Source organism: Orbicella franksi, chromosome 4, assembly GCF_964199315.1.
Source record: "Orbicella franksi chromosome 4, jaOrbFran1.1, whole genome shotgun sequence".
Classification (NCBI taxonomy): domain Eukaryota; kingdom Metazoa; phylum Cnidaria; class Anthozoa; order Scleractinia; family Merulinidae; genus Orbicella; species Orbicella franksi.
The window spans coordinates 5,586,241-5,612,191 of NC_138148.1; the positions used below are offsets into that span (position 1 = coordinate 5,586,241).

The 25,951-nt window shown below is 40.0% G+C and overlaps 3 protein-coding genes across 4 annotated transcripts; 2 read left to right on the plus strand and 1 right to left on the minus strand.

Annotated features, from left to right (window-relative positions):
* The first annotated feature begins 143 nt into the window (after window positions 1–143).
* LOC145484299 (protein Churchill-like) lies at window positions 144–3,282 on the plus strand. The gene is made up of 4 exons (XM_081462943.1): window positions 144–231; window positions 677–815; window positions 1,923–1,993; window positions 2,771–3,282. Exons 1-4 carry the CDS (start codon window positions 193–195, stop codon window positions 2,861–2,863), a joined length of 342 nt encoding a protein of 113 aa, XP_081319069.1. The 5' UTR covers window positions 144–192; the 3' UTR covers window positions 2,864–3,282.
* A 90-nt stretch (window positions 3,283–3,372) lies between these two features.
* Window positions 3,373–8,203, minus strand: LOC145484271 (uridine diphosphate glucose pyrophosphatase NUDT14-like). 2 transcript variants are annotated; one of them, XM_081462912.1, is made up of 4 exons: window positions 7,913–8,203; window positions 6,740–6,783; window positions 6,354–6,418; window positions 3,373–4,739 (listed from the first exon to the last, which is right to left on the minus strand). In XM_081462912.1, exons 1-4 carry the CDS (start codon window positions 8,177–8,179, stop codon window positions 4,261–4,263), a joined length of 855 nt encoding a protein of 284 aa, XP_081319038.1. In that variant the 5' UTR covers window positions 8,180–8,203; the 3' UTR covers window positions 3,373–4,260. The 2 variants fall into 2 exon arrangements, with proteins under 2 accessions (XP_081319038.1, XP_081319039.1); XM_081462913.1 differs by lacking the exon at window positions 6,740–6,783 and adding an exon at window positions 7,636–7,679.
* An 11,822-nt stretch (window positions 8,204–20,025) lies between these two features.
* On the plus strand, window positions 20,026–23,574 carry LOC145485088 (uncharacterized). The gene has a single exon (XM_081463732.1). It carries the CDS (start codon window positions 20,056–20,058, stop codon window positions 23,380–23,382), a length of 3,327 nt encoding a protein of 1,108 aa, XP_081319858.1. The 5' UTR covers window positions 20,026–20,055; the 3' UTR covers window positions 23,383–23,574.
* Window positions 23,575–25,951: the final 2,377 nt, after the last annotated feature.

A 25,951-nucleotide genomic window follows, 5' to 3' on the forward strand; every position in this document is an offset into this window, starting at 1 on the left:
TTCGAAGACCAGAGAGTTTCCTTGGAGCAGAGCAGCCTCGTTTTCATTCACCAGGGAATCATCGTTCCAATTAATACGTCATGTAGGAGACAACGTAATATCTTTAAACAAGAAAACCGCATTCCGCCACTCAAGAAAGCTGTCAGAATCAAAAGCTGTATAAATATAAAACCGTTAGGCAGAGCTTAGAACATGTGCCAAGACTGTGTAAAAGTGCAGTATCCTGAAAGGGTAGGCTATTAAATTCTTACAATAGATTTGCATGCATGAAAATTGTGTTGGGCTCTATGTCAGAAAATCTGTCAGAATATTGTACGCGCCAGTAAGATGAGCCCGCGCTGTATTGCATATTATTTTGTGGATGAATGTAAGAACAAATCGTGGCATGGGTGCAGGTTACATTTGATACCCCTGGGATGTCTGATCCTATAGTGCAAAGTTTTTGTTTCCTTAAATTTCAGTTATTCTAGATAAAGATCTTAAATTATTAAAGGACTTCCGACTTGCAGTTTACAAACTAGTCGTGAAAAGGGTTCGATTCAGTCAAGTTAAATAGTAGACTTGCTTTCCAGCTATACATATATATTTTGGTAGTCCCATTTCCATACTCCTCTCAAGGCAAGGAGCACTAGCTTGCAAAAACAACCAGCTTCAGAAACAGGTGATTGTTTTTTAGGGCACAATCTGTCTGGAGAGTGGTTCATATCTACTTAACTTTGCTTGCTGTACAGTGTGTGGCAAGAAAGAACCACTCAAAATTACAGAGAAGTCCAGTTGGGAGAATAATGATGGAGAGGAACTGGTAACCTATAAACGTAGGTGTTATATTTGAGTCAACACTAAGCACTAGGTTGAGAAAAGGAAGCGCGGTGGCCTCGTGGTTAGTGTGCTTGTCCCCGGATTGAGCGGTCCGGGTTCAAGCCCTGGCGAGGGACATTGTGTTGTGTTCTTGGGCAAGACACTTTACTCTCACAGTGCCTCTCTTCACCCAGGAGTATAAATGGGTGCCAGTGAATTGTTGGGGAACCTAACAAATTGCGGGGGAGTGACCTGCAATGGACTAGCATCCCGTCCAGGGGGAGTAAAAATACTCCTAGCCACTTCATGCTACAGAAACTGGGATAAGTTCCGGCAGCTATGAGCCAGTCTAGCTCAAACACTTCACTTATATTTGAGTTAATGTTAAGCATTAGGTTGAGATATTTGCTGAAATTGTAAGTTTATGGACTGACATGTGGCCAAGGTCACTACCCAGGACCGGGGGGGGGGGGGGAATTCCCATATAAGGAATGGGTACTCATTGCACATTTTTAAAAGGACCCCTAAGTGGTACCAAGATCCTGTTTTGTGGGCGTGGCTTGAGACTTGTTTTTTTTACCCCTAAAGGGTCCCAACTCTAAAACAATACATTACCTCCTCTCATATTGTTTCGACTCAATACTCCTGCTGTGGACCTTTTAAGGCTAAACCAAAACCGCATTTTTGACCCCTAAAAGGTACGATGAGCACCCCTGTCCTTTTAAGATGGGAAAACCAACCCCCCCCCCCCCCACCTCCCTGAGGTCTGCAAAAAAAAGTTAAATTATGATTGAAGCCAAAATCGAGTCACCTTATTAACCATAAACAAGCTTGGTCAAATATATAACACCCCATTTTCTTGCCTGATACAGTGGGTAGTCCCAAGTGGGAAGAACAATGCCATCTTGCACTGGAAAAAGCTGGTAAAAAAACAATTTTTATGGCCAGAACTTACCACCATGGTAATCATCAATAACAGTATAATTTAATAATAAATGCCAAGGAGTTGATAGCTGTTGACTGCCACTATGGAGCAGTTTATTTTTGAAATTAATATTTTGAAGAGGTAATTATTGAAAAAAAACATAATTTGAATATATTTTAAAAATTACTTGTTTATACAGATGTCTGTCCAAGCTGTGGCCATCTTGTGGCAGAGCATGAATACACTTTCAGGATTGAAGGCCAGTACCAGGTAATAGGAGCTAATCTTAGTTTCTTAAAAAATTTCTAAGAAAAATACTCAGCGCAATAGCTCAGAGGTTTCATTAACGGGTGGACACCGAGCAGATTTACTGGCTGTGAGAATGATATTGCTTGCCTTGTTTGACCATTTAGCAGAAAGATTTTCTTATAAAGAAGTTCAGTTCAAATAGTTTTGCCTACCTGTGCAAACCAGTTCCCCAGTCCCGCTGAAAACATTAAGCTGTCAGAGTGGGAATCTCCTCATTTGATAACCAGGTGCCAAATCTAGTGCGTATTATATGACTTCCAAAAATTGAGGTTGAGGAGCTAAGTGCAATACCAAACAGAAGGTACCTGCACACAAGCTAGAGTTAAGGAAACAAAACTATTTTGATTAATGTTTTGAAAGGACAAGAAAATTTGTGGAAAACATATCTAACACCTTATGCTGGAACAGCTGTCATATATTCTCCATAATTCTATTCAACATGCAGAAACTATGAAGAATCTTGTAGATGTTTTAAAATATGTGCAATTTAAGTAGTTTTGCCTCCACTGAGTTACTGAGCAGACTCACAATAATTATTCAGTCTTTCTCTTGCAATTGTGGGTCGGAGTTTGAGAAAATTGTAATCAAAATAGTTGCCACAAACCAGACAAGTCCTTTAAAATTTGACAATAACCAAGAAGACTTATATATGAATGTATATCCCAGAGACACGCAGCTGTCATAATAAAGCTCCCAGAAATGCTGATGCTTTTTTTCTCTTGTTCTTTTGTTACACAGGAATACATGATGACTTGTCTTTTGTGTGGCTCGGCAGCTGACTCTGTTAGTATTCTTCCTGATGACCCTGCTAAAAGCGCAAATATTTTCTGAGTCACTAGGGAACCCTTAATTAAGAGCTTCCCTCATGGTCAGCACTATGAAGCAAATCTCTAGGAGTATCACAGCTGAGCGGTTAGAATCTCATAGCCCTAGCATTTCCCAGCTAGGAGTCATAAAAAATTCTGACATGGCGAAAAGTTGAAAAATATCTCTGTTAAAAGTTGGAAATATCTTTGCAATTTAAAATAACTAAATGCAAAATTTTTTTGTTATTAAAGTAAAGTATAATTTTATCAGAATGGAAGATATGATTAGCAGGAAGATTTTATATTTTGCGTTTGAGTACTAAAAAGAAGATCGTTAGAGTGAACAGGAATTTACTTGCAAAATTTTCATTGCTCATTTCACCATCATTCGCCCAAGTTAGGTTCACACTGAGAAATTGGCACTATTCTAGTATTTGAAAGCTTTGAGAGAAGTTGTAGAGCTTGCTTAAAGTTTATGATCGCATAAGATTGCCCTGTGTATAACTAAAAATTACAGGATTCCTCCTTTTACGCAAAACAAAATGGAAAATTAATTTATTAATGCGACTGTAACTTACAAAAAATAACAGGTTTTGGATTGACTCTTATTTTGAATATTACTACATGTATATAAATACTCTGACTAACATGTAAGTTATTCAGAGTGCAAGTTTTCCAAGAATAAATCTTATTAAAACTAATTATTGACCAGGAACAGGAAGGCTCTACTGGTTTTGACTGTTCCAGGGCTGTCATTAATCTCTATAAAAGCAAACTGTATAGGAAAAGTAGGTGGCTGTAAATTATTTCAAAATGGGCTCTGCAACAACATGTACATGTAGGTGTGCCTTCTGATCATTTTCAAAGTTGGAATTGCCAGTTACTGTTTGCAACAGTTGCCAGTAAAAATTGCTAGCTCCCAAAGGCAGCCCTGTATGTGTGGCTTTTGTTTAGTTAGTTACTTGGTTGCATTACCAACTTTAGTTGCCATGAAAACCTCAAGTGACATCCTTTACATATTAAGAATCTTCAAAGTTCGAAGATTGAGATTACCTGTTAATTACATGTACATGTAAGTTTACGGTTTTAACAGATTTCTAAGCATATCAAGACTGTACATGAAGCTAGTAACACACAAACCGAGGAACTTGTGTCAGTCATTTGTTTTTCTTTTTGTTGTTTATAGTGATCATAAACACCCTAAATACATGGGAAGAGAATTTATCCATGCACATTGCCTCTGTCAGAATTATTTTCTGCCTACAGCCCTGCATATCTTTGTTTTGCTTTTTTTGCAGCCTGACGTGTGATATTCCTGTCAGTCTTATCACTCACAAACACGTAAAATAATGTTAGTAATGTCACATTTCCATTTTCCCTGATGATTTTTCCAAGGCTTATATTACTACAGGGTGTGTTTTTCTATATAGATACTTTAAATTTGTTAAAGTACCACATGAATGCAAACATAAGCCCGGCAGGTTTCTGCTTAGTTTGGTCAAACAAAAACTCTCTACTCTTCTCTAGCGGCAGATAAAACACTTCGATCCTCTCTCCCTCATCAAGGTTTCCACCACCCTTGCTCACACACATCTCATCTGTGACTTCGGCAAAGAAAAAGGTCTGCAGTGCTCCTGTGCTTCCGACCCCTCCACGAAATGACACAATTTCTTGGAGGTTTTCTTCTGGAACATCATAACCACATTCTTCAAGAATTTCTTGTCTCATTAAGCCTGCAAGGCTCATGTTTTTATCAATGATTCCTGCACAGAGTTCATAGGTAACTCCTTCACTTAAAGGAGCAGTAATAGGGAGTGACGAGTCTTCAGCTGTCATGGAAACAGCACTGCCATCAGTTGGCACTTTCTTGTGGATGTTTCTGTTAATGTGCATGTAAACAGCTGAAATAAAAAAAAAAATAGAACTATTATTTAAACATAAAGGATAATAGCATTTCAGGAGGGGATGCAGCAAAGAAAATACTAAGCACCTTCAAAGTTACTTCACATCTTCATCTCCTTGTGAAGTTTCAGCTGGTTATAAGCTCTCTAGTGCCACAAATCTGTGAAATAAGCTAGTAACCAGCTCTTAGCTACATCCTTGAGACCTTGGAGAGTTGTTCTTAGGCTCCAGATGTTCGCATAGATGACAACTGTGAGCTCATTTTCCCAAACAGTGGCTGCAAATTGAGCCTATTGCCCCAGTAGCAACCTATCCATATAATTATATCTTTAATACTGTGGTTGCAGAATGTTATTACTGAGTTTTATTTTCTGCAATGATTGATGTTGCCATTGTCCATTGCACAGTAATTTGTTTTGTTATAATTATGGTCAGCTACTAAATGGGGTCCATGTAAATAAAGTGTTATTGTCATAGCTCTGTGAGTGGTCATGATGAACCAAATCCTACACTGTGATTGGCTACCCTGTAGGGTAACATGACATCACCTTGCCTGCTTGGGATAGCATGCTGCGTCCACCAAGAAAAACTTGTCAAAGATTACTTTTTTGGAGTTCTTTATCCCAAAGAAATCCTTTATTGATCAAGCTTGTTCTGTTAAGATAGCTGGATATTGGCCTTGTTCTCTTTTTCTATGTGTGCTTATTGACCTGGACTCCATCTTGGTCCATCTTACAAATGTCTAAAAAAAATAATTTGGCATAACTGTACATCCAGCCGACTTGACCTCTCTCTTGGTCTATAATGCTTATACATTTATATGGTGTAAGTTTAAATGCAACGAATTTCAAGAAAGTTGTAAGACACTTGTTACATGAAATATTGTGCCATAGGGATGACAAAGGAGCATGAGGCTTCTTTGATAAAAACAGATAATCAGTAAGACATAGTTTACTTAGTAGAATATGTGTAAAGTCCTGATTAGGTACTTCATCAACAAAAGTGGTGTAGTATTCACTCAGTGAAATGGTCACTCTCCAGGACAACAAGACCAAGATCAAATAAGGCTGTGTTTCTTTGGGATGATCAAAGCCCAAGATCACTTGGATCATGGCCAGTGTATCAAAGGAAGTGATGAGTCCACTCTGAGTAAGGATTACGGATCAACTGTGTACTAACGGCATCCATGGTTCAGTGTTGATTGACACCCTTGATTGACCTTGCATCAACACACGATCAACATCTCTGTTAACAGTCCATTGAGAGTCGACTAATTTTTGCAGACATGTCATTGAGTGTCCATTGATACATATGAGTCAGTCGACAATCTGCCTACTATCTGCCCACTGTTAATAGAGTGTCGATCAAATGTCAATTGAGTGTCGATAGAGATGCGGTTCAAGTCTTAATTTAGTGTCGACTGAGTATGTAGGTCGTCCATGAAGTGTCAATTGCAGGTATTGATCAATACTCAACTTCAGATGCCTTTAGTACACATGATCCAGGATTTCTTGATTTCTTTGATGCACCCATGCTCTGAGTAATCTTGGATCATTAATTGTTGTCTGAAACACCACAAAGGATCACCCAAGACTTTGTTAATAATCGATTACCTGGTCTAAACTGTTTCACAAGGATAAAAGCCTTCCTTGTAGTATTGAATAAGAGGGCAGAGACACTGTGAGAAAAAAAAAAACCAAAAACATTCAAAATTTAGTATTCAGTTACACACTCAGTAAACTTGCCAATTTTAATATCGTGTATTTATATTAAGTCTTGCAATGCTTGCATTTCAAGCCTGATTTGACATGTCTGGACTTCAGTAAATCTGAATTATTTTACAATCAATCTCGATAATATGATAATTAATTTTTCATTGACTTTTTTTAAGTAATGGCTGCTATTTAATTATTAGTGAATTTATGTTCTGAGACTCTGCCCTTGTGGATTGTTTCTGTTGTTTGTATGAAAAGGATACTAAATATTATTACTCACATACCTATCATGAACTTTTAGATAGTCCCATTTTCTTTCCCGACCATTCTATGCATAAAAAGACATCATTGCAAATAATAACATCTAAAGACTACCGTAACTCAACAGTGACCAACATTAGTTGTCTCCTTATGGTATCCATACATCATCACGAGAAAAGGGCATGAGAATTAAAAGGTATTATGTATCACAGACAAAATCATTTAATTTTTATAACAAATGTTCAAATTTGTAAAGTGTACAGATCATGCCAGTTAAGGAGAATTTGGAAGGAAGTGATTTTTTTAGCTCAGATCTCAGGCATTTCTTGATCTACAGGGAAAGAATTGATCAATTGCAGTGAGAGACATCATTTTGTTTAAACTTGTGTCTAGTGTCTGTAATAATACCATGAAACTTATCTGTGCAACCACCTGTTAGCAATGGTCAAGATTTACTTGCCCCAACCTTGCACCCATCCATACACTTTACTCTAATTAAAGCCCCTATCAACAACAGCCAATTAATTCTGTCCAGAGTGGTGGTGATTGAAAGGTTAATCCTCTGCTGCTAGCACAACAGACACCTTACATGTCTTGTTACAAGTGTAATGAAAGATAACCTGCGATAAGGCTACTTTGTTTGCATGTCTGAATCCTTGTTAGGGAGCCGTGTAACCTCTCATAATGAGAAAAGTAAATTGACAAAGAAGAGATGTTAGTCATCCTTGGAAGCCCAGGGGCAGCCAGCAGGGGCAAGGGAAAGTCGATGGGGAAAACAATCAGCAGAGAAAAAAACACTTTGCAGATTCTTCTGTTGTTTTGACTTTCCCTCACCCCACTGACTGCCCCTGGGTATCCCTGGATAATTAGCCTGATCGCAGGTAGACTAGGTAAAATGAAAGAATGTCAAAGGACATACTCATCGTGTTCCTTAACATAGTCCCATTCTCTGAGCACACCATTCTTTTTTGCAAAAACAGAAAGAATTAATCAATGAGAAAAGGATTCGTTTTGGTGAAGTCTTCCTTGCAATTTTTGTTGTCACGCAAGGAGACACGAGCAAATTATCAAAAAAAATGGACGTAAGAATAAAAAAGGAAAACAAAAAGGAAAGAAATCAAGCTGCTAGAAGGTCAATACTTACATTTGAAAACCAACTAAGACTTATATTAAAAGCTTTTAACATAAAGACTGACCTGTTTGAAGACAACTCGTGACGGCCGAATGAAGCGAGAGTCCACACAAGGTTCGACACGCATCTCGGAGATCTCAAGTCCTTCCATTTTCCTCACACAACGACGGAATACAAAACTAACGCTAAACTTTGTCACTTGGTTTACACTAATCGACGATAAAAAGAGAAATTTACCCGGTCGAAGAGACGCAGTTGCCATCAAACAGATCTCAATCTTTCCCAGGATCTTCTCGGTCTTCAAACAAATTGGAGTACTGGAAACGATCATAGCTACAGAAGTCCCTCCCAGTCCCTCCCGATATCTTTGTTCGACACCAAACTGTCAGATGGACAGAAAATGTCAGAAATGATCATCCTGTTTTGATTCTAGGAAAGACCGAATGCAAATGCGACCGTTGAGTCATATAAATATATAACTGCATAACTCTGTTATCTTGGTCCAAGATGATAGTCAGTAGTTTTATGGGATGGATATCGATAGAATGATAGCATGGTAGCTAAAAAACAGCTTATCTAGAGAACTGGATATCTTTGTAGTATGGCACAGAGAAACAACAATTTTCAACTCATTTGATTTGCACAGTGTTTCAGTCGACTGCCCGCCATTCGAGAGTTGCTTTTTTTATTTACAATTTTCCTGTTTTATACAGTTCGTCTTCAGAAGTGTATTTAGAGAGAGAAACTAATATGATAGTATTAAATATAACCCCAATTTCAAAACCCAGTCCACTACAAAACAAAGTGTTAATCCCAAAACGCTTGAAGACTGCGCACATGTGCAGTCTTAATCTTCTTAATGGAATATAATAAGTCATTCCTAACAGTAAGGTCTATGAAAAAAAGGTTTGTCACTGACTATTGATATTTTTTCAACAGACGTTTCGTCTAATGCTTAAGCCTTCATCAGTGATATGAAAACGAAATTCGTTGTCATACGCTATTTAAACTAACGTAACGTGAGGCTTGCGCGCGTGACCATGTAACTCATGCTCGTGCGATGCCTTTGTAGGCTTCTGGAAACAAAAAGGCTATTGATGGTTAGTTGTGGTTTGTAAGCTACTTTGACCTTTTGTTGTTTCAAAATGCGACCTATTTTCTCGGAAACGCCCTGTACATACACTAAAGTTTTCCTCGGCGGGTTGCCTTTTTCCGCGCCCCAAAGAGCGAGACTATTCTGACCGCCACAAATCAGGCATAGTGTACAAAATCATTTGCACTCAGTGTAATTTTGTGCACTATGGCCAAACAGAAAGATCATTAAAGACCCGAATTGGGGAGCACAGAAAGGCAGTGGCACGTTTTGACCAAAACGCCAAAGTTGCAAGCCATATCCACCATTTCAACCACAACATGAACTTTGAAAACGTCAAGGTCGTTGGTTTCGAAGCTAATTACCACGAGTGACTTTTCCTCGAAGCCTGGCACTCTATTTTGGACCCGAACGCTGGGAACGATCATATCGTACTTCTAGAAGCCTACAAAGGCATCGTGCGAGCATGAATTACATGGTCACGCGCGCAAGCTTCGCGTTACGTTAGTTTAAATAGCATATGACAACGAATTTCGTTTTCATATCACTGATGAAGGTTGAAGCATTAGCCGAAACATCTGTTGGAAAATATCACGAGTCAGTGGCAAACCTTTTTCAATAGACCTTATGATATCTCCTGGCTACACTTTTTCCATTTTTAAACACATTCCTAACAGTATTTATTCTTATTTCAAATTTTTACAATTGCAGGAGCCACATTTGAGTTACACTTTGGATTTTCCTGCCACCACGCACTGACTTCAAGAGGCCTTATCTCAGTAGCAGGGGCAATAACAGCTCGTAAAGCTTGTTGGATAGAATTGTAAGTAATTGTTAATGATTGGGAGATGAAAAAGATGTGTGATGTAAAATGCTATGCTTTTGTTTTTGTAATGGCTGAAAAGAAATCAACAGTAGCAAAACCTAGGCGGCAAAGAATTTCAAAGGGCTCACTGGTTTTAAAGTGAACTTCATGCAGATGGAATGAAAAGAAAAAAAAATCCAAAACAGTTTATTTCCTATATGATAGACGATGGATGTCAGTCGTTTCGCCTACATTGAGGTCGTTTCGCCTGCACGACCGAAGTCGTTTCGCCTACACGATATGAGTCGATTTACCTACATTAAAGTCGTTTCGCCTACACTTCGAAAATATTTTGGGAAGATGGATGACACTGCGCGAAAAGCCAAATATTCGGGCCCGAATTCGCTCGAATATGGATCGGCGCACGCCGCGTATACCGCAATGTTCTGACGTATTCGATTTCGGCTGACTCGAAATACACCTGGAATATTCTATTAGTATCCGCCCTGTTTTTCCGTATTCAAATTGAATACTGTCGTGCATGACTCGAAGTGTTCGATATATCGTATGGGACACGTTTTGGTAGATTAATGTAGCATTAGATGTTCTTCGAAGATATAGTGATCATTTGTGACTCGAACATTTATTACTTATGACTCGAACATTTTTCATTTTCGAATACTTCCAGTTGTTCGAGAGTTTGCGACTGGAACACGAGATGTAAGACGCCACTTCTGAAGTGAACGTCTTCGAATACTAATGGATACGTCAAGTATGCTCTAATTTTCGAGAATCGCACGCTATGAACACGAAAGTTATGCCACAAATGAGTGACTTTGAGTCGATGAATAAAGCCTTGAAAGCTTCATGGGTGAGAAGATTTAATACAGAAGTGGATGCGCTGTGGAAAACCATCTCCAGTTACATGACTCGATACCTAGGCGGTTTTAAGTTCTTATTATCATGCAGTTATAAAACCAAAGAACTCAATTTAAAGAGCATTCCTTGTTTCTATTCAGAAATTCTAAATTGTTGGGAAATGATAAAAAAAAAAAAAAAAAAAAAAATGAAAGCTGAAATATATCAAGAAAAAACAGATCCATACGATGCCATAATATGGAACAACCATGAAATAAAAATCGCAACTAAGCCAATATTTTATGAGTCATGGCACAAGGCGGTTGTTACAAAAGTTAAACACCTCTTAAACCCTAAAAGCGGAAAATTCCTGACGTATCAAGAATTTGTTAACCTTTTCAAAGTGAAATCTAGTTTCATTATTTACTATGGCCTTCTCAGTGCAATTAAAAATAAATGGAAAATTACGCCTACTGGTAGAAGGAGGCAAACACGGAAACAGAAGTGGTACGACAATGAAGAAAATCTCTCCAACGCTGCTCTGTACAAAATAATTGTTGAGAACAAATTTCAACCACTTACCAATGAAAACCGAATTATTAGTTACGGAGTGGAGCCTTCTGAAATCCAAAAATTATATAAATGGCCTTTTTCTGTTACGGAAAATACAAAGTTAATAATGTTTCAATTCAAGATAAACCACAATATCATCTACACTAAAGACAAACTTAAAAGAGCCAACATAATAGCTGATGACATGATATATGCTATCTATGTAAAAGTGAACAGCATACAATCCAGCATATGTTTTTCAAGTGCTTCCATGTAGCTTTATTTTGGGATGAATTTTTTGACTGGTGGTCGCAAGTCACCAGTGAAAAAATTCAGTTACCAGACTCAACAATTTTATACGGACCTACAAACCCACCCAAGCACCATCAACCCCTAAGCTTGGCTTTGTTGGTGGCAAAATACTTCATTTATAAATGTAACCTAAATGAACAATCTTTACTCTTCTCGCTGTTTAAGATACAACTTCGAGAAAACATAATGCCTGAAAGATACATTGCAATAAAAAACAAAACTGCCAAGCCCTTTACTGAGAAATGGAAATGCCTTATATTAAAAGACTTTGTTCCAGAAATTTTTCCACCACCAACGTCTCAATAGGACGTATTAGTTTACTTACTTTGTGTCAATGTCATGGTTTTCAAATTTCTAATCAGTACCGCCTTGCATTAATTTATTTCTATATCTATTGTAATCCTCAAAGTGCCGTAGTTTCCTTTTTTTATGGAATTTACTTTATTCTATGTTTTATTGTACTGTAAGTGTTTTCTTCATGAATATATAAACAAATGATTAAAAAAAAAAAAAAAAAAAAAAAAAAGAGCGGGTTTTATGCAGGTAATATACACTTCCGCGTAGTTTAGTTAGACAATGGGCGCGTTCCATTCGACCAAAATTTCCGGAAATTCCGGTTCAAAATCGAATGGAACAGAAAGTTTCCGGAAACTCGTTTCGAAAATTTTGGTTAACCTCTCGAGGTTGTCCTTTTATTCGGAAATTTGGAAATTCCGGAAATTTCCTGTTCCATTTGGCATTTCTACCCGGTGTGAATCGGCCCCAGTTCCTCTAGTCGTGAAAAGCTACAAGATGGCGGCGAGTCGACACTACACTGGGTGCAAAACGGTCTGCCACAGTTCGAGCCTTTTACTGACTGCCTATCCTCCACAAAAACGTTAGGATCTACCTCTCTAGAAAATTGTGGACTGGTCGTTCCGAATTTCCTGCGGGCATTTGCCTGGTTTGAATAATCTCCTGCGAGAAAAGTTCGTAAGTTGCTTATCTCGTAAGTTTCTTATTTCTTATTGTCCATGTTTTTGTTGAAACTGAACAGAGTGCTGAAAAGCGACGTTACGCAATTGGCGGGAAAGAAGAGGAGCCTGCACTCATTGTGGTCGGTTGAATGAATACCTAACACTCCGGCCCCAACCCCTCTGCTACCGACTCCCCTATCCCCAATACTATCTTTTCATATTTCAAGCTGATACCAGTTTATTTTTGCTTATTTTAGTCTTAAAAATTTAATTTTACATATTTTTCGCATAATTATGATAATTATTCGATGTTCCGGGATGTTCCGGAATGTTCCATGTTCCTGGTTTTATCGACGGCCTCCATTCGCCATACGAATATTTCGGTAATTCAAACCGGAATTTTTGGTTGAATGGAACGCGCCCTAAACGCTTGTGTTCCGAAGCGTGCGACTGCAACACGAGACGCGATCATGCGAAGTATGAAAAGTGTTCACGTTCCAATAGATCGTTTTCACTGTCACGCAATAAAAAAATAAATCGAAAACCATCCAGTGGAAAAAGCTATGAACTTACGATGTTACAGAAGATAACTGAATAAGACACTTCTCCAAGTTTTAGGCCTGTGCGTTTCCCCAAACTTCAGATATTCGTCGAAATGTTTCGCAGATATTTGCAGAGCCCAGTATGAAAACGCCATGTTGGTGTACCTCCGTGGTACACCAAGATGGCGGCCGGAAAATAGTGTAAACATCTGGAACTTACTTTGACTATCTAGGCGACTGATTATCGGTACTGATCAAGCAAGCATTTACATAAGCACTTTTCATAATGCTCTAACTTCTAAAAAGGCTCAAAATCATGTGATAAGTATATATTTTTCGACAAACTCGATCGTAGGCTTGTGTCACGCACCTCCATAACCCTGAAATTCAAAATGCTCTGGATTCCAAACGAAGCACGCTATTGAGCTGTAAAATTGTAAACAGATATAAATATACCGCCTCTTATGCCTGATGAGGATAAAAACTTTGGTGGCTTTTTAGTTTTGGATTTTCGAAAAGTGATGACGTCACGTGAAAACGATCTATACTGACGCATACGTGAGGTTTTAAGGTATTCTAAACGACACACTTCAAGTGTTCTGTGGTGTTCGACTGGGACACGAGACTCATGCGAAGTATGAAACGTGTTCATGTTTGAATACTGATGCATATGTGAAGTTTTAAGGGTATTCTAAACGACACACTTCAAGTGTTCTGTAGTGTTCGACTGGAACACGAGACTCGTATAAAGTATGGATTTATTTATTATTTATTTATTTATTTATTTATTTCTTTGTTTATTTATTTTATTTATTACAATAGTATGACATACAAAAACAGAAACCAAAGAATGAAATGCAAAAGAGTCAAAGACCCCATATTAAAGCAGATCACCAATGATACTAAAATGAAAAATGATGCAAATTAAAATATGGTAGTAATAAATATTAAATATTATAACAAGAAAAACCTTCAAAGAATATTTTAATCCATAAAAAAATTAAACTTTTTGCCTAAAGCTTTAAAAGAATTTACACTTGTAGCCTCACGAATGCAAAGGGGAAGGGAATTCCGTGTTCCCACAACTCTTTGAAAATAAGTATATTTAAGAACATTCGTTCTTGCATATGTTATCTTTAGAGTTAACTTATCATTGTGTCTAAACGAATAGTGATCGATCTTTTTCCGTATAGAAATCTACATAAGGTTCAACATGGATATCAATTATTCCGTGAAGAAGTCGTTTCGCCTACACGATCTGAGTCGATTCGCCTACATTAAAGTCGTAAGGTTTTCGCCTACACTTAAGTCGAAAATATTTTGGGAAGATGGATGACCATGAACATCACTGCCCACAGGGAGCGGAGAGGTCGTATTTGAGCGTATTTCCAGTTAAATTCACCGTAAAATTGATTGTAGCGCGAATCGATTTGTGGTTGATTCAACAGATTTCAGCAGACGCGTAACACTGATGAATGTAAAGTGGAATCACGATTTTTGAACCTCCAAGGGAAACGAAAATTGGTTCGAAAAATCAAAGATTTCGAGAAATCGGGGGAAATTACAGCGTTTGACTGAGGAGGGGAAACAACTTTTGGTTCGAGTTATCGGGAGGTTCGAGAAATCGGGATTTCACACAGTTTGATCACGTACAGTTACTTCGGAATCGACAACATATCGATCCTCTGCTCCCACAGGCGGACCACTCTGCGTATGTGTGGTTAAAAACGAACAGAATCTACGAGGGTTATGAATAAAGCTCTGAAATTACATCTTCGTCTGAATATCCCAACAAAGTTGAATGAAACGTTAATCGACTTGTGTGGTGTTTTTCGCCTTCCTGGGCCGTCTGAAGCGTCTTTTTACGAAATTACTTTTGGCCGGAGACCGGTAAGACATACCGGTCTCCGTTTCATTTAACTTTTTTAGGATATTCAGACCGAGATGTGATGTAGATATACAATTTTCAGAGCTTTATTCATAACCCTCATAGATTCTGTTTGTTTCATATAAACAATTATTAACCACGAACACATAGGGTGGTTGACCTGTGCTGCTCCCTGTCCACGAGTTATACCATTTAGAGAAAGGAAGAGTTTTATACAGTTTAGTTAAGTAGGCACACACACACATATCATTTCAAGTTGAAGGTGAAGTTTAATTCTATGTTCTTTTGGAACACGACGAGTCCCTGTTGGTGATCTTCAAGTTCATAAGCTCGTTTGTTGAGACAGAGCGTTCAGCATAGCCGCGCCGTGGCTGTGGAATACCCCGGGAGGGTACTTCCAGAAAAGTTGGGTGGGGCTGTGCGGCCCACTCCTCAAAACCCTTACCCTATTTATGACCTGACCAAAAATTTGATAGGCTATTTATGAAAGCTGCGGCTGACATAGTTGGCCTAAACATAAGTTACAAAGGGCTTTTGTTGACGGTCTTATTGATAATGATGAAAAAGTAGCTTGTTCTAAGAAACATACCCAACTCAAGACCAGAGTGCAAAAACTACACCCTATTTCTAACCAAAATGGCCAAAATCGATAACCTATTGATGACCAAAACGGCTGAAAAACCCTACCCTTTGGGGCCGCATATACCTATATAGCCCATATAAGGGAGTACCCCCTCCCCCGGTGGAATACTCTTCCGAAAAACAATACTATAATTATTGAAAGCCTATTAGTCAATTTTTAGATAAGTATTTAGTAGTTAGTAATAAGTATTTAGTGTAGGCGAATCGACTCTGATCGTGTAGGCGAAACGACTTCGATGTAGCCAAAAAGACCGGCTACCGATACGATAGATTACCCGTCTGTATTGCAACATACTTGTAGCCAAACATATAATCCGCGATACGAACATCACGTTGAACTTTACGCCTTAAGTTATGTTATTTTGCAATCGTTGTAATTTGCATAGGCTTAGTGCACTGATTCGTGGTATCAATTTTTCTTTTGTTTTGCCGCAAGCAAGACATGTAAATTGGTCCTGTGTTAGTGACTTCTACTCTGAACATTAATTTTCTTTATGATTTCTGTGGTACTCTCATAAACTTTGAAAAACAAATTTGTTTTCTCCTCAGCTTCTTTTACATAGTAGTTACATGACGTGTTTTCAAAATTTAATCTTAGCACAAAGTTTATATGGTTTTAGTGAAAGGATTTTGAACCATGTTTCAAGGTCCATCACTTGGTCTCTGTTCACTCTTAAAGAATCAAACTTGGTCACATGACACATCTCAACGTCATCTTTCATGTAGAGGTTTCGGTTCTCTTTCCCATAGCCCTTTTCGCTTCTCTTAGCCGGCGGGGCCTTGGCACGAGAATCAAAGGGCTCTGGAGACATAGGATTGAGGATTTCCGAGTCCTAGATTCTAGGACTTCCTGTCCTCATGTATGTAGTCGTGATGTTTCTATATAATGCGGGGGATTGACAGTGGCGGTGTCGGGGCAGGATTCGAGGAATCTTTGTTTCAGGCCTTGAATGGTATCAATATCGAGAAGGTTTCCGTCAGTGTAGAACAGAAAGATGTGATGAGGAACATTGTTGTTTTAAAGAAAGACTGTCAGAGATTTTCCCATGTATCTTCGGGGGTGTGAGACCCCGCGCGCGAGAGAAAATGAAAACGTGTTTATGGCGGTTCACTAGGTTTTCGTTGAGTTCTTGTGTCGTTGTGTTCAAATATTGCTCGATGTCTTTGCGTATGGCATTTAGCCTGTAAAGAGTTCTGGATTAAAGTTTTCACATTGTCCTTCAGAGCCGGATGACAAGCGAAACTTCGTAAGAGGAGCGATCGAAGACTTCGACCGAAGAACAAGGATTTGGTGAGTGATCACATTCCGGCAGTCTCACTAAGTTACAGCATTCTGTTTCGTGAATACTGGATTTGAGTAAAGAAAATCATAGGAAGGAGTCGTCATTATGTCACTGAGCCTTGTGAAGTCAAAGAGAATTCGTGGTGGACACAAGGCACATGTACGACGAGCATAGGTGTACGGCAACTTTCGGACTTAAGGGGGCGGTGACTTTCTTTCCCGAAAAAATTACGCAATGTCCGAATGCGTGTGTGTTGAAATCGGGGTGCAAACGCACTCAAAACGCGTGAAAAACTAAAACGCTCACAAAGATAGTTATATTGAAAGGTTGTTTGCTCAATGACCTCTATCGACAGTCTCAATCTAGTAAAATCTAAAACTTCTTGAAAAAAATAAAATCATCTTTTTATGGCGTTCGTTCAGCGATCGGCTGATCAGTAACAGAGACATGGGCCGTTTGGACGACCGTTGCAGAAGCTATCCTCTGTATATTGGAGACGAGCGTCTCGCCACATTCGAGACGTTTAAAGAACAACACGAGGCATTGCTAGAAGTCCTTCGAGATAGTCTTGTTTTGGCCACAGCAGACTTGCAGGGTACACTGCAAGCCTTCCATGAATTCAGAAGCCACGTAAATAAGATGATAAACAACATGGACGTACTACAGAAACACTTCCAAAGAAAAATTCAAGAAAAAATTTAAACACCTCATTGTTATGACATTCTAAATGGCTCTTTTCAGAGCTTCCCCAAAAACTAAAGTCTTGGTCTCCGCTTTAATTCCTGTCCTTGTTTTGTCGATGAAAAATTAAGAAAGAAATTAATATCCTTATCGTGGATTACCACGATACACGTTCAACCGACTTGTAGGTAACAGAAAACCCCAGGTCACTCATATCATTTCAGTTTAAGTCAAGGCAAATGTCAGAGAAAGACGTTAAGCCTTGAAAACTAAAAGGAAAGGTCGGAAAGGAAAGGAAAGGCCGCTGTCCTGACTGATTACCATGGCGTCGTCGTTGCGCAACGATACTTCAGATCAGCAGCAAATACAAATGGTACCTACTTTAGGAACCAACTCTTTTAAGAAACCACTCCACGGCCTACAGACCCCCGGTCGGGCGTCTAATGACACAGAGAGACACAAAAAGTAGGAACCTATTTTATGACTTTTATAGCCTGCGAACAAGCTCGCGGTGAGCCCGAACGAAGCGAGGGAGCCGATCACTTTGCTCTCCGAATTTTTCTGTTTCGCGCTCGCCAGAATTTTTTTCCCTCCTGGCCGGGAGCCTGTTCGCAGGCTTCGAGTTTTAGAAATCACGCTGACAGCATTATTTTGTAATTTTTGGTAGCTGAGGAGCGGGGGCGGCGCTGCAGCTCGACCCCCCCTCCCAGCTCGTACGCCTATGGCTCTAAGAACAATACTTTAGATCAATTTATTAAAAAATGGGGGACAATTTGTCCCGTGTAAACAACAACTTTATTCTAACTATTTATCGTATCGCTTTCTTTGCAACTTTCTATTGCCTTTGTGATTGTATTTTAACATAAAAGTATTGTATGGTATGTTTAAGCTAGTATTGCAAGTTACGTCACTATATTGTAAGTAATGGGTTATACGGCTTAATTAGTAAGTTGTGTTTGTAAGTGATGCTTAGTATTTGTAGTAGTTGGAGTGTTGTAAGTAATGTGAGTGCTCTAAAAAAAGTCTTTCCGGAAGGGTGACAGTTCGACTAAATTACTGTCTCGCGGGAAAAGGCCTGTGGAATGTATTAGTTGGCACTCTTCTATGTAAGAATTTGAATGGAAATTCTATTAACGCGCGGCTACACGAGGTGCATTTCTTACCCGAATCGTTGTCTTCTTCGGGTTGGCAGTAGCATTCCTTGGGCTCATCACGCAACCTCCCTTCCCGTGGGGAAGGAAGATTGTGCACGGCGAGGAAGATTGCCGGACGAGCCCAAAGAAGGACGCTACGTTAGCAGAAGAGAGCAAAGCCCGATTAAGCTAACCCAGGATAAGCGAGAAATTTGGGTTGAGTTTTGTAACTTTGCGGTGAGGTTCTCTGTTTAGATTGTTTGGCCTTCTGTTTTGAGTTTGAATAACCTCAAACTACACAAAACATAAGCAGTGCAAAAAATTTTTTGTGCAAGAAACTTTTATATTTTAATCTTGCGTTAGCGTTAACCGGCCCTGATTACGACAAGTTAGCCTCGGTTGAGCCCGATCCAATCAAAACTCAGTACTTGCTCAGCGATCAACTTCAAAAAGCACTTGACCTCAAGGAGCGCTAAACTTAAGCTCGCGATATGGCACGTAATACTCGTCAGCGGATACCTTTTTTGACAGGTGTCAATTGACCGTATCATGGATGTCCAATATCAAAGATGTACGCTGTAAGCCAAGACTTGGTATTAACTGGAGTATGGCCGCCATGATGCGCGACGTCGTCTTTCGTCGTTGGGCGCATGCGCCCACGATGCATGCCGCTAGCCATGTTGACCATGAAGAAAGAGTTGCATGGTTTTCTACTTCTATGCTTCCATGTAGTTCTCTTAAAATAATTATGGTGATCCGCTTGGCGGCCCTTTTTGTTTTACAATTTATTTTATAAGTCGTCTTTGAAATTAAAAGTTCAGAATCTGGATATTTTTTCTGATTGGTAACAAAGCAAAGGATACTGAAAGCCAAATGCCTCAAGGCTGTCCTGGGGGTGGGAGAATGCCCAGCTCCTGCACAGTAACTACATTTCAAATTGATTTTGCTATTTTGTGCCAGCTAACTCTTCAACACAAGGTAGTTAAATGTTTCCCCAACAAGACCTTAACCCTTAATGCTCTCAGTGCTAGAGGTTTTTTGATGTTGCAACAAACCCCTGCCCGGCTGAGTATTGCCAAATTCAAAATACAAATCCCGACACGTGCAATTTTACGACTTGAACGGGGAAGAAATTAAAGATTCGTTTTACGAACCTTTATCTCAGGGAACTGCACAATAACAGGTTACAAGAAAAGAAATTGCCTTGATTAAATGGAGAGGTTATTCCTGGCTTCTTTTCACTGACTTTTAAAATACAGGAGCACGCAATGAATCTGTTGAATGAAACATTTGTTCTCCAGGCGCTTCCTTAATCAGCGAAGGAAAAGATAATCACAGATACATGTAATCACAGTCTTTGATTTTATTAACCTGCCGCATTTTCTTATAGTTTTTTTGGTGTTTTCTAGGTGTACCTTGAAGAAGACAAGCAACTTGACCAGACTAATACTAGAACAAATCAATGATGAAAAGAAATTTAGAAAACTTCGTGCGAGATCTAAACATTGCAAAACAATCAGGCGATAAGGCCGAAGAAAGGGGTGCTTATTGCACTCTTGGTATGGCTTACAAGAATCTTGGTGATTTCAAACACGCCATAGATTACCACAAGCACTATCTGAGTATTGCAAAAAAACTGGGACAGAGAGATAAAGAAGGACGTGCTTATGTATCCCTTGGAAACGCCTACCTCCGTCTGGGTGATTTCAAACAGGCTATAGATTATCACAAGCAACATCTGAGTATCGCAAAAGAACTGAAACAGAGAGATGAAGAAGGACGTGCTTATGTAAATCTTGGAGACGCCTACCAGGATCTGGGTGATTTCAAACAGGCCATAGATTACCACAAGCAAGCTCTGAGTATTGCAAAGGAACTGGGACGGAGAGGTGGAGAAGGAACTGCTTATGTAAGTCTTGGAAACGCCTACCGGGGTCTAGGTGATTTCAAACAGGCCATAGATTACCAGAAACAAGCTCTGAGTATTGCAAAAGAACTCGGACGGAGAGATGCAGAAGGAGCTGCTTATGGAAATCTTGGCAACGCCTACGATAGCCTGGGTTATTTTAAACAAGCCATAGATTACCACAAGCAAGCTCTGAGTATTGAAAAGGAACTGGGACAGAGAGATGGAGAAGGAAGTAGTTATGGCAATCTTGGCAACGCCTACCAGGGTCTGGGTGATTTCAAACAGGCCAAGGATTACCACAAGCAAGCTCTGAGTATTGTAAAGGAACTGGGACAGAGAGACAGAGAAGGACGTGCTTATGGAAATCTCGGAAACGCTTACCATAGTCTCGGTGATTTCAAACAGGCCATAGGTTACCACAAACAAGCTCTGAGTATTGCAAAGGAACTGGGACAGAGAGATGGAGAAGGAGATGCTTATGCAAATCTTGGAAACGCTTACCATAGTCTCGGTGATTCCAAACAGGCCATAGGTTACCACAAACTAGCTCTGAGTATTGCAAAGGAACTGGGACAGAGAGATGGAGAAGGAGCTGCTTATGGAAATCTTGGCAACGCCTACAAGAATCTCGGTGATTTCAAACAGGCCATAGGTTACCACAAACAAGCTCTGAGTATTACAAAGGAACTGGGACAGAGAGGTGGAGAAGGACATGCTTATGCAAATCTTGGCAACGCCTACCGTTGTCTGGGTGATTTCAAACAGGCCATAGATTACTACGACCAATCTCTTAGTGTTGCAAAGGAACTGGGACTGAAAGATGTAGAAGGACGTGCTTATGCAAATCTTGGTATCGCCTACGATAGCCTGGGTGATTTCAAACGGGCCATGGATTACCACAAGCAACATCTGAGTATTGCAAAGGAACTGGGACAGAGAGGTGGAGAAGGAGCTGCTTATGGAAATCTTGGTAACGCCTACTACAGTCTGGGTGATTTTAAACAGGCCATAGATCATCAAAAGCAACGTCTGAGTATTGCAAAGGAACTGGGACAGAGAGATGGAGAAGGAGCTGCTTATGGAAATCTTGGCAACGCCTACCTAAGTCTGGGTTACTTCGAACAGGCTATGGACTGCCAAAAGCAGTCACTTTATATTGCAAAAGAATTAGGGCAAAGAAATGGAGAAGCAACATCTTATGGCAACATCGGCAATGTTTATTATCTCCTTGGTGATTTTGAACAAGCCATAGATAATTTCCAGAAAGACCTGAGCATTAGTAAAGAACTTGAGAACCGAGCTGGAGAAGGAAAAGCGTATGGCAGACTTGGCAATGCTTGCCACAGTTTAGGTGATTTGAAACAGGCCATATATTACCACAACCAAGATCTGAGCATTGCAAGGGAACTGGGAGAGAAAAAGGAAGAAGGGCGTGCATGCTATTCTCTAGGTCGCGACTTCGAATTATCGGGTGATTTACATGAAGCCCTCAATTATTATCGATCCAGTGTAAAAGTCTTGAACGAGATAAGAAGTCTTCTTCAGTCTGAGGATACGTGGAAAATAAGCTTCCGTAACGCAAGTCAGCATTCTTACACTGCCCTGTGGAGTATTCTACTACGTCTTGAAATGCCCGAGGAAGCTTTACGTGTTGCTGAACAAGGACGAGCACAGGCCTTGATGGATCTGATGAAATATCAATATGGCTCTGAATCACTTGCGCCTGAGTCACAGGGATCTAAAGTAACAACGACTGACATATTGAGTGAGATTCCCACGCCAACAGTTTTTATCGCACTGAAAGCTAACACAGTCAATCTATGGCTACTCATGGGTACAGATGTCCATTTTGAAAAAAAGAGCATTGAAGATGTGTCCTTGCTCATGGAAAATGCCTTCAAAGAAATTGGTGTTGGTGTTAAGGTTAAATGCGAGAATCGTTCACTGGACGACCGAGAAGGTGAAGCGCCGCTCAGTGAAGAATCTTGTCAACACATGGCAGATGGTAAAACCAATTCTCTGCGCGTCTTGTTCGATACTGTAATTGGCCCAATTGCACACCTTCTCAAAGGCGATGAATTAATCATTGTCCCGGATGGCCCATTGTGCTTGGTGCCTTATGCTGCGTGTGTAGATGAGGCTTCCAAATATCTTAGTGAATCTACTAGGATCCGCATTCTTCCCTCGCTTACAAGTTTAAAATTGATCACAAGTTGTCCAGAGGGCTACCACAGTAAGAATGGAGTGCTTCTTGTGGGAGATCCATACTTGGAGAAAACCAAGAAAAAGCACAGAAGATTAAACTCTTTGCCAGGGGCCAGGAAGGAAGTAAAGATGATAGGCGAGATTCTTAACACCAAGACTCTTACGGGAGAAGAAGCAACTAAAGATGAGGTGCTCAAACAGCTAGGCTCAGTTGCCTTGGTACACATTGCAGCTCATGGTGACATGGAAGCCGGCGAAATTCTTTTGGCCCCAAATACTGCAGGGACATCCAGGACCCCGGAGGAGAAAGACTACATGTTAAGAATATCAGATGTACAAGCTGTTCAGGTGCATGCGAGACTTGTTGTACTAAGTTGCTGCCACAGTGCTCAAGGGAAGATTACGCCTGAGGGTGTGGTCGGTATTGGCAGGGCTTTCCTGGGTGCTGGTGCTCGTTCGGTGCTGGTGTCACTCTGGGCAATTAATGACGAAGCCACTATGGAGTTTATGAAAAGCTTCTACGAACATTTGGCTCGCGGGCATAGTGCTAGTGTGGCTCTAAACTGGGCTATGAAATGTCTCCGAGAGTCAGACAAGTTTTGTGCCGTGAAGCACTGGGCTCCGTTTGTCCTCATTGGTGATGACGTCACGATAGAATTTGGACAAAATCAATAAGTACATTGTGTGTACCTTCTACTTTCAGTTGACTTTAGTTTGATTATTGATTTGGACAAAGGTTTGCATTGAGAGAAACGTAACTTTGCCGGATAGATCTGCGTCCAATATCTTCTTAGCAAAGGCCGATATGTTACTTTTGCCTGTGCGTCAAAAAGGTTTACGTTTGGTGTCCGGTAAACTGCTCTCACCAAATTACCTACCGTGGAACTTAATTCAGAAGGTAGATGTTGCAATCATTTGACTTCGCAGGGATAACATCAGGACCATCGCAAAGAGAAACTGTGTAAACCAAACTTGACAAGACCGCCTCGTCAACTGATCGATTAGTGGTAAAGCACCATATTGGAAAAAGAGAGCGGGGACTGAAGTGACAAAGTGAAACATGACCAAGATGAAATGATCATCTCCCCGCAAGTGACTGTTCAATTGATATTGACACATACAAGAGGGTTTCCCAGGGGTTTTGGGGAACAAGGGAACATTGGCAAAGTATCGAAGGGGACAAGGGAACATTAGCCATTTTTTGGGAACAGGGGAACAGAATTCGAAAAATTACAAAGGGGAACAAATAACGAAAATGTGTGGGAACATGGGAACATAGGGCAATTTTGGAAGGGAACAAGGGAACAAAGACCCCCCCCCCCCCGGGAGACCCTCATATAAGCAACATTCAGTTAGTGTAGTTGGTACATTAGTGTTCACTGTGTTCGCACATGGGTTCTGTTAATATCGATTAGATTTAGTCCAACTCTTTAGAGGAGATGTTTTGTGGAAGTTCCGCCCGCCTGTGTAGAGTGTATTCGAATATGCATTTACTGTTTTAGCTTACATTGGAAACATACTTTGCCTTCGTGACATTGCGGAAAATCAAGGAGAACTTATTTCTTCGCGTATTAGACGTTACATTATAGTAACAGATTTATTTGTTTCAGTTTCCACTTGTAGTTTAGAGCTTATTTTGCATTTATCATTTAGGAGCTTAATTGTGTGTTCTCGTTGTCGAATTTTCCATAATGGTTTAGCCAGTGAAAAGGCCAGGCTCTCGATTAGTTTATAGGACGAGAAAAAGAAAATGGCTAACGGAGGGCAGTCTGGAGAAGAAAAAAACAAAATGCATCGGTCACGCTCGGCTGGCTTCGCTCGCCAACCCTCGACTCGCTTCGCACGCCAAATTTGTTTTGGCGGTTGCCGATACTTTTCGTCCTATACCCCAATCAGGAGCCTGTTCATAGGCTAGAAAAAAATTATGGTTAGATTACTAGAGAATAAGTGGGGGCATGGTTGGTCCTCATGGGTAGTGCACTCGACTCCGGAAAAAGCGGTCTTGGTTCGAGCCTCGGCTGGGGACACGGCTCACAGGAGACACTTTACTCACAGTACCTCTCTATACCCAGGGATACAAATGGGTAGCGTCGAATTCGATGTTGGGGGTAGCCCTGTGATGAACTAGCATCCCATTGGGGGGGGGGGGGGGGGGAGAGAAATGCTTCTAGTCGCTTCATACTACGGAAACCGGGATAAGCTCCGGCCTGATTGGCCACTCGGCTCATATGCAGGCTTTTTACTAGAGAATAAGGAGATTTCAAATCTGTTAAGACTAGTGTGAGCAGTCATTAAAATGATTTCAAGATATCACTGTTCTTTTCGTAACAAGGAATTAACCCTTAAGCCTTGTCCAAACGGGAAATGTTTGGCAATCAAACATTATCAAACGTTGTTTGCTGACCAAACATGTTGATGTTGTACTGAGTGGCCAAACGGTATCAAACATGTTTGATCACCGTCCAAACAAACAAAATGGTTTACCATGATTGACCAAATGTTTGTCGTCTTTCAAATTTTATGAAACAAAGTCAAACACGATCGAACAAGGTGTCCAAACGGGAAAATGCTTTAGGTACCAAGCAATGTTTGATCGCCAAACATTTCTCGTTTGGACAGGGCTGCATTTTTTAAATTTATGGGAATGGAATTCTTTCGATAGAAAATCATTAGAGTTTGCATATATGACTAAATGTTGATCAGTCATAATTGAAGTTCAACGTAAATTGTGATTACAAGCGTATATGTTCTAAACAAGAGTCAAATTAAAACTTTTGTAATTGTTTCAAATAGAGACCTGATTTCTTCTCTTCTCTGCAAGGCGAGCGTGGTCACGTGACTGTGATCAAGAAAACTGAGGCGAGCTCTCTTTATATCTTAAGGTGACGACTTTGACTTGACAATGTTTGAGTCGATAACCCTGTATACAATGGTTTTTTTTTAGTGTTGGTCAAATCTTTCAGTTCTTAGAGAAAAAAGAGAAAAAAATGGAAAGGAATATCTTTGGTATCTTTGACAGTGTAGTACATGTTCTACACCAGTCGAAACCAGCGGTAACAAAATGCAAGGAAAACAGCGACTGTAAAAGGTTGTAGCCATTTTAGTCGTTTGATCAGCGGTGTATCAGAAGTACTTGCCTTCGCTCAAGTTTTCAAGCATCCTTTCTCTTACTATGTTTTCGCATCTGAAGTTTTTTTTAATCGGAGAAGGGAGAAGACAGCTCGCAATCCAACTGCGTCAACAC

Coding starts and splice junctions, on each gene's coding strand:
- LOC145485088 (XM_081463732.1), top strand. CDS start 20,056: ATGATGAAAAGAAATTTAGAAAACTTCGTGCGAGATCTAAACATTGCA.
- LOC145484299 (XM_081462943.1), top strand. CDS start 193: ATGTGCCAAGACTGTGTAAAAGTGCAGTATCCTGAAAGG. Junction 816..1,922: donor GGAACTGGTAACCTATAAAC/GTAGGTGTTATA, acceptor TTGTTTATACAG/ATGTCTGTCCAAGCTGTGGC. Junction 1,994..2,770: donor GGATTGAAGGCCAGTACCAG/GTAATAGGAGCT, acceptor TTTGTTACACAG/GAATACATGATGACTTGTCT.
- LOC145484271 (XM_081462912.1), bottom strand. CDS start 8,179: ATGATCGTTTCCAGTACTCCAATTTGTTTGAAGACCGAGAAGATCCTG. Junction 6,784..7,912: donor CACGAGTTGTCTTCAAACAG/GTCAGTCTTTAT, acceptor TTTTATGCATAG/AATGGTCGGGAAAGAAAATG. Junction 6,419..6,739: donor TATCTAAAAGTTCATGATAG/GTATGTGAGTAA, acceptor TTTTTCTCACAG/TGTCTCTGCCCTCTTATTCA.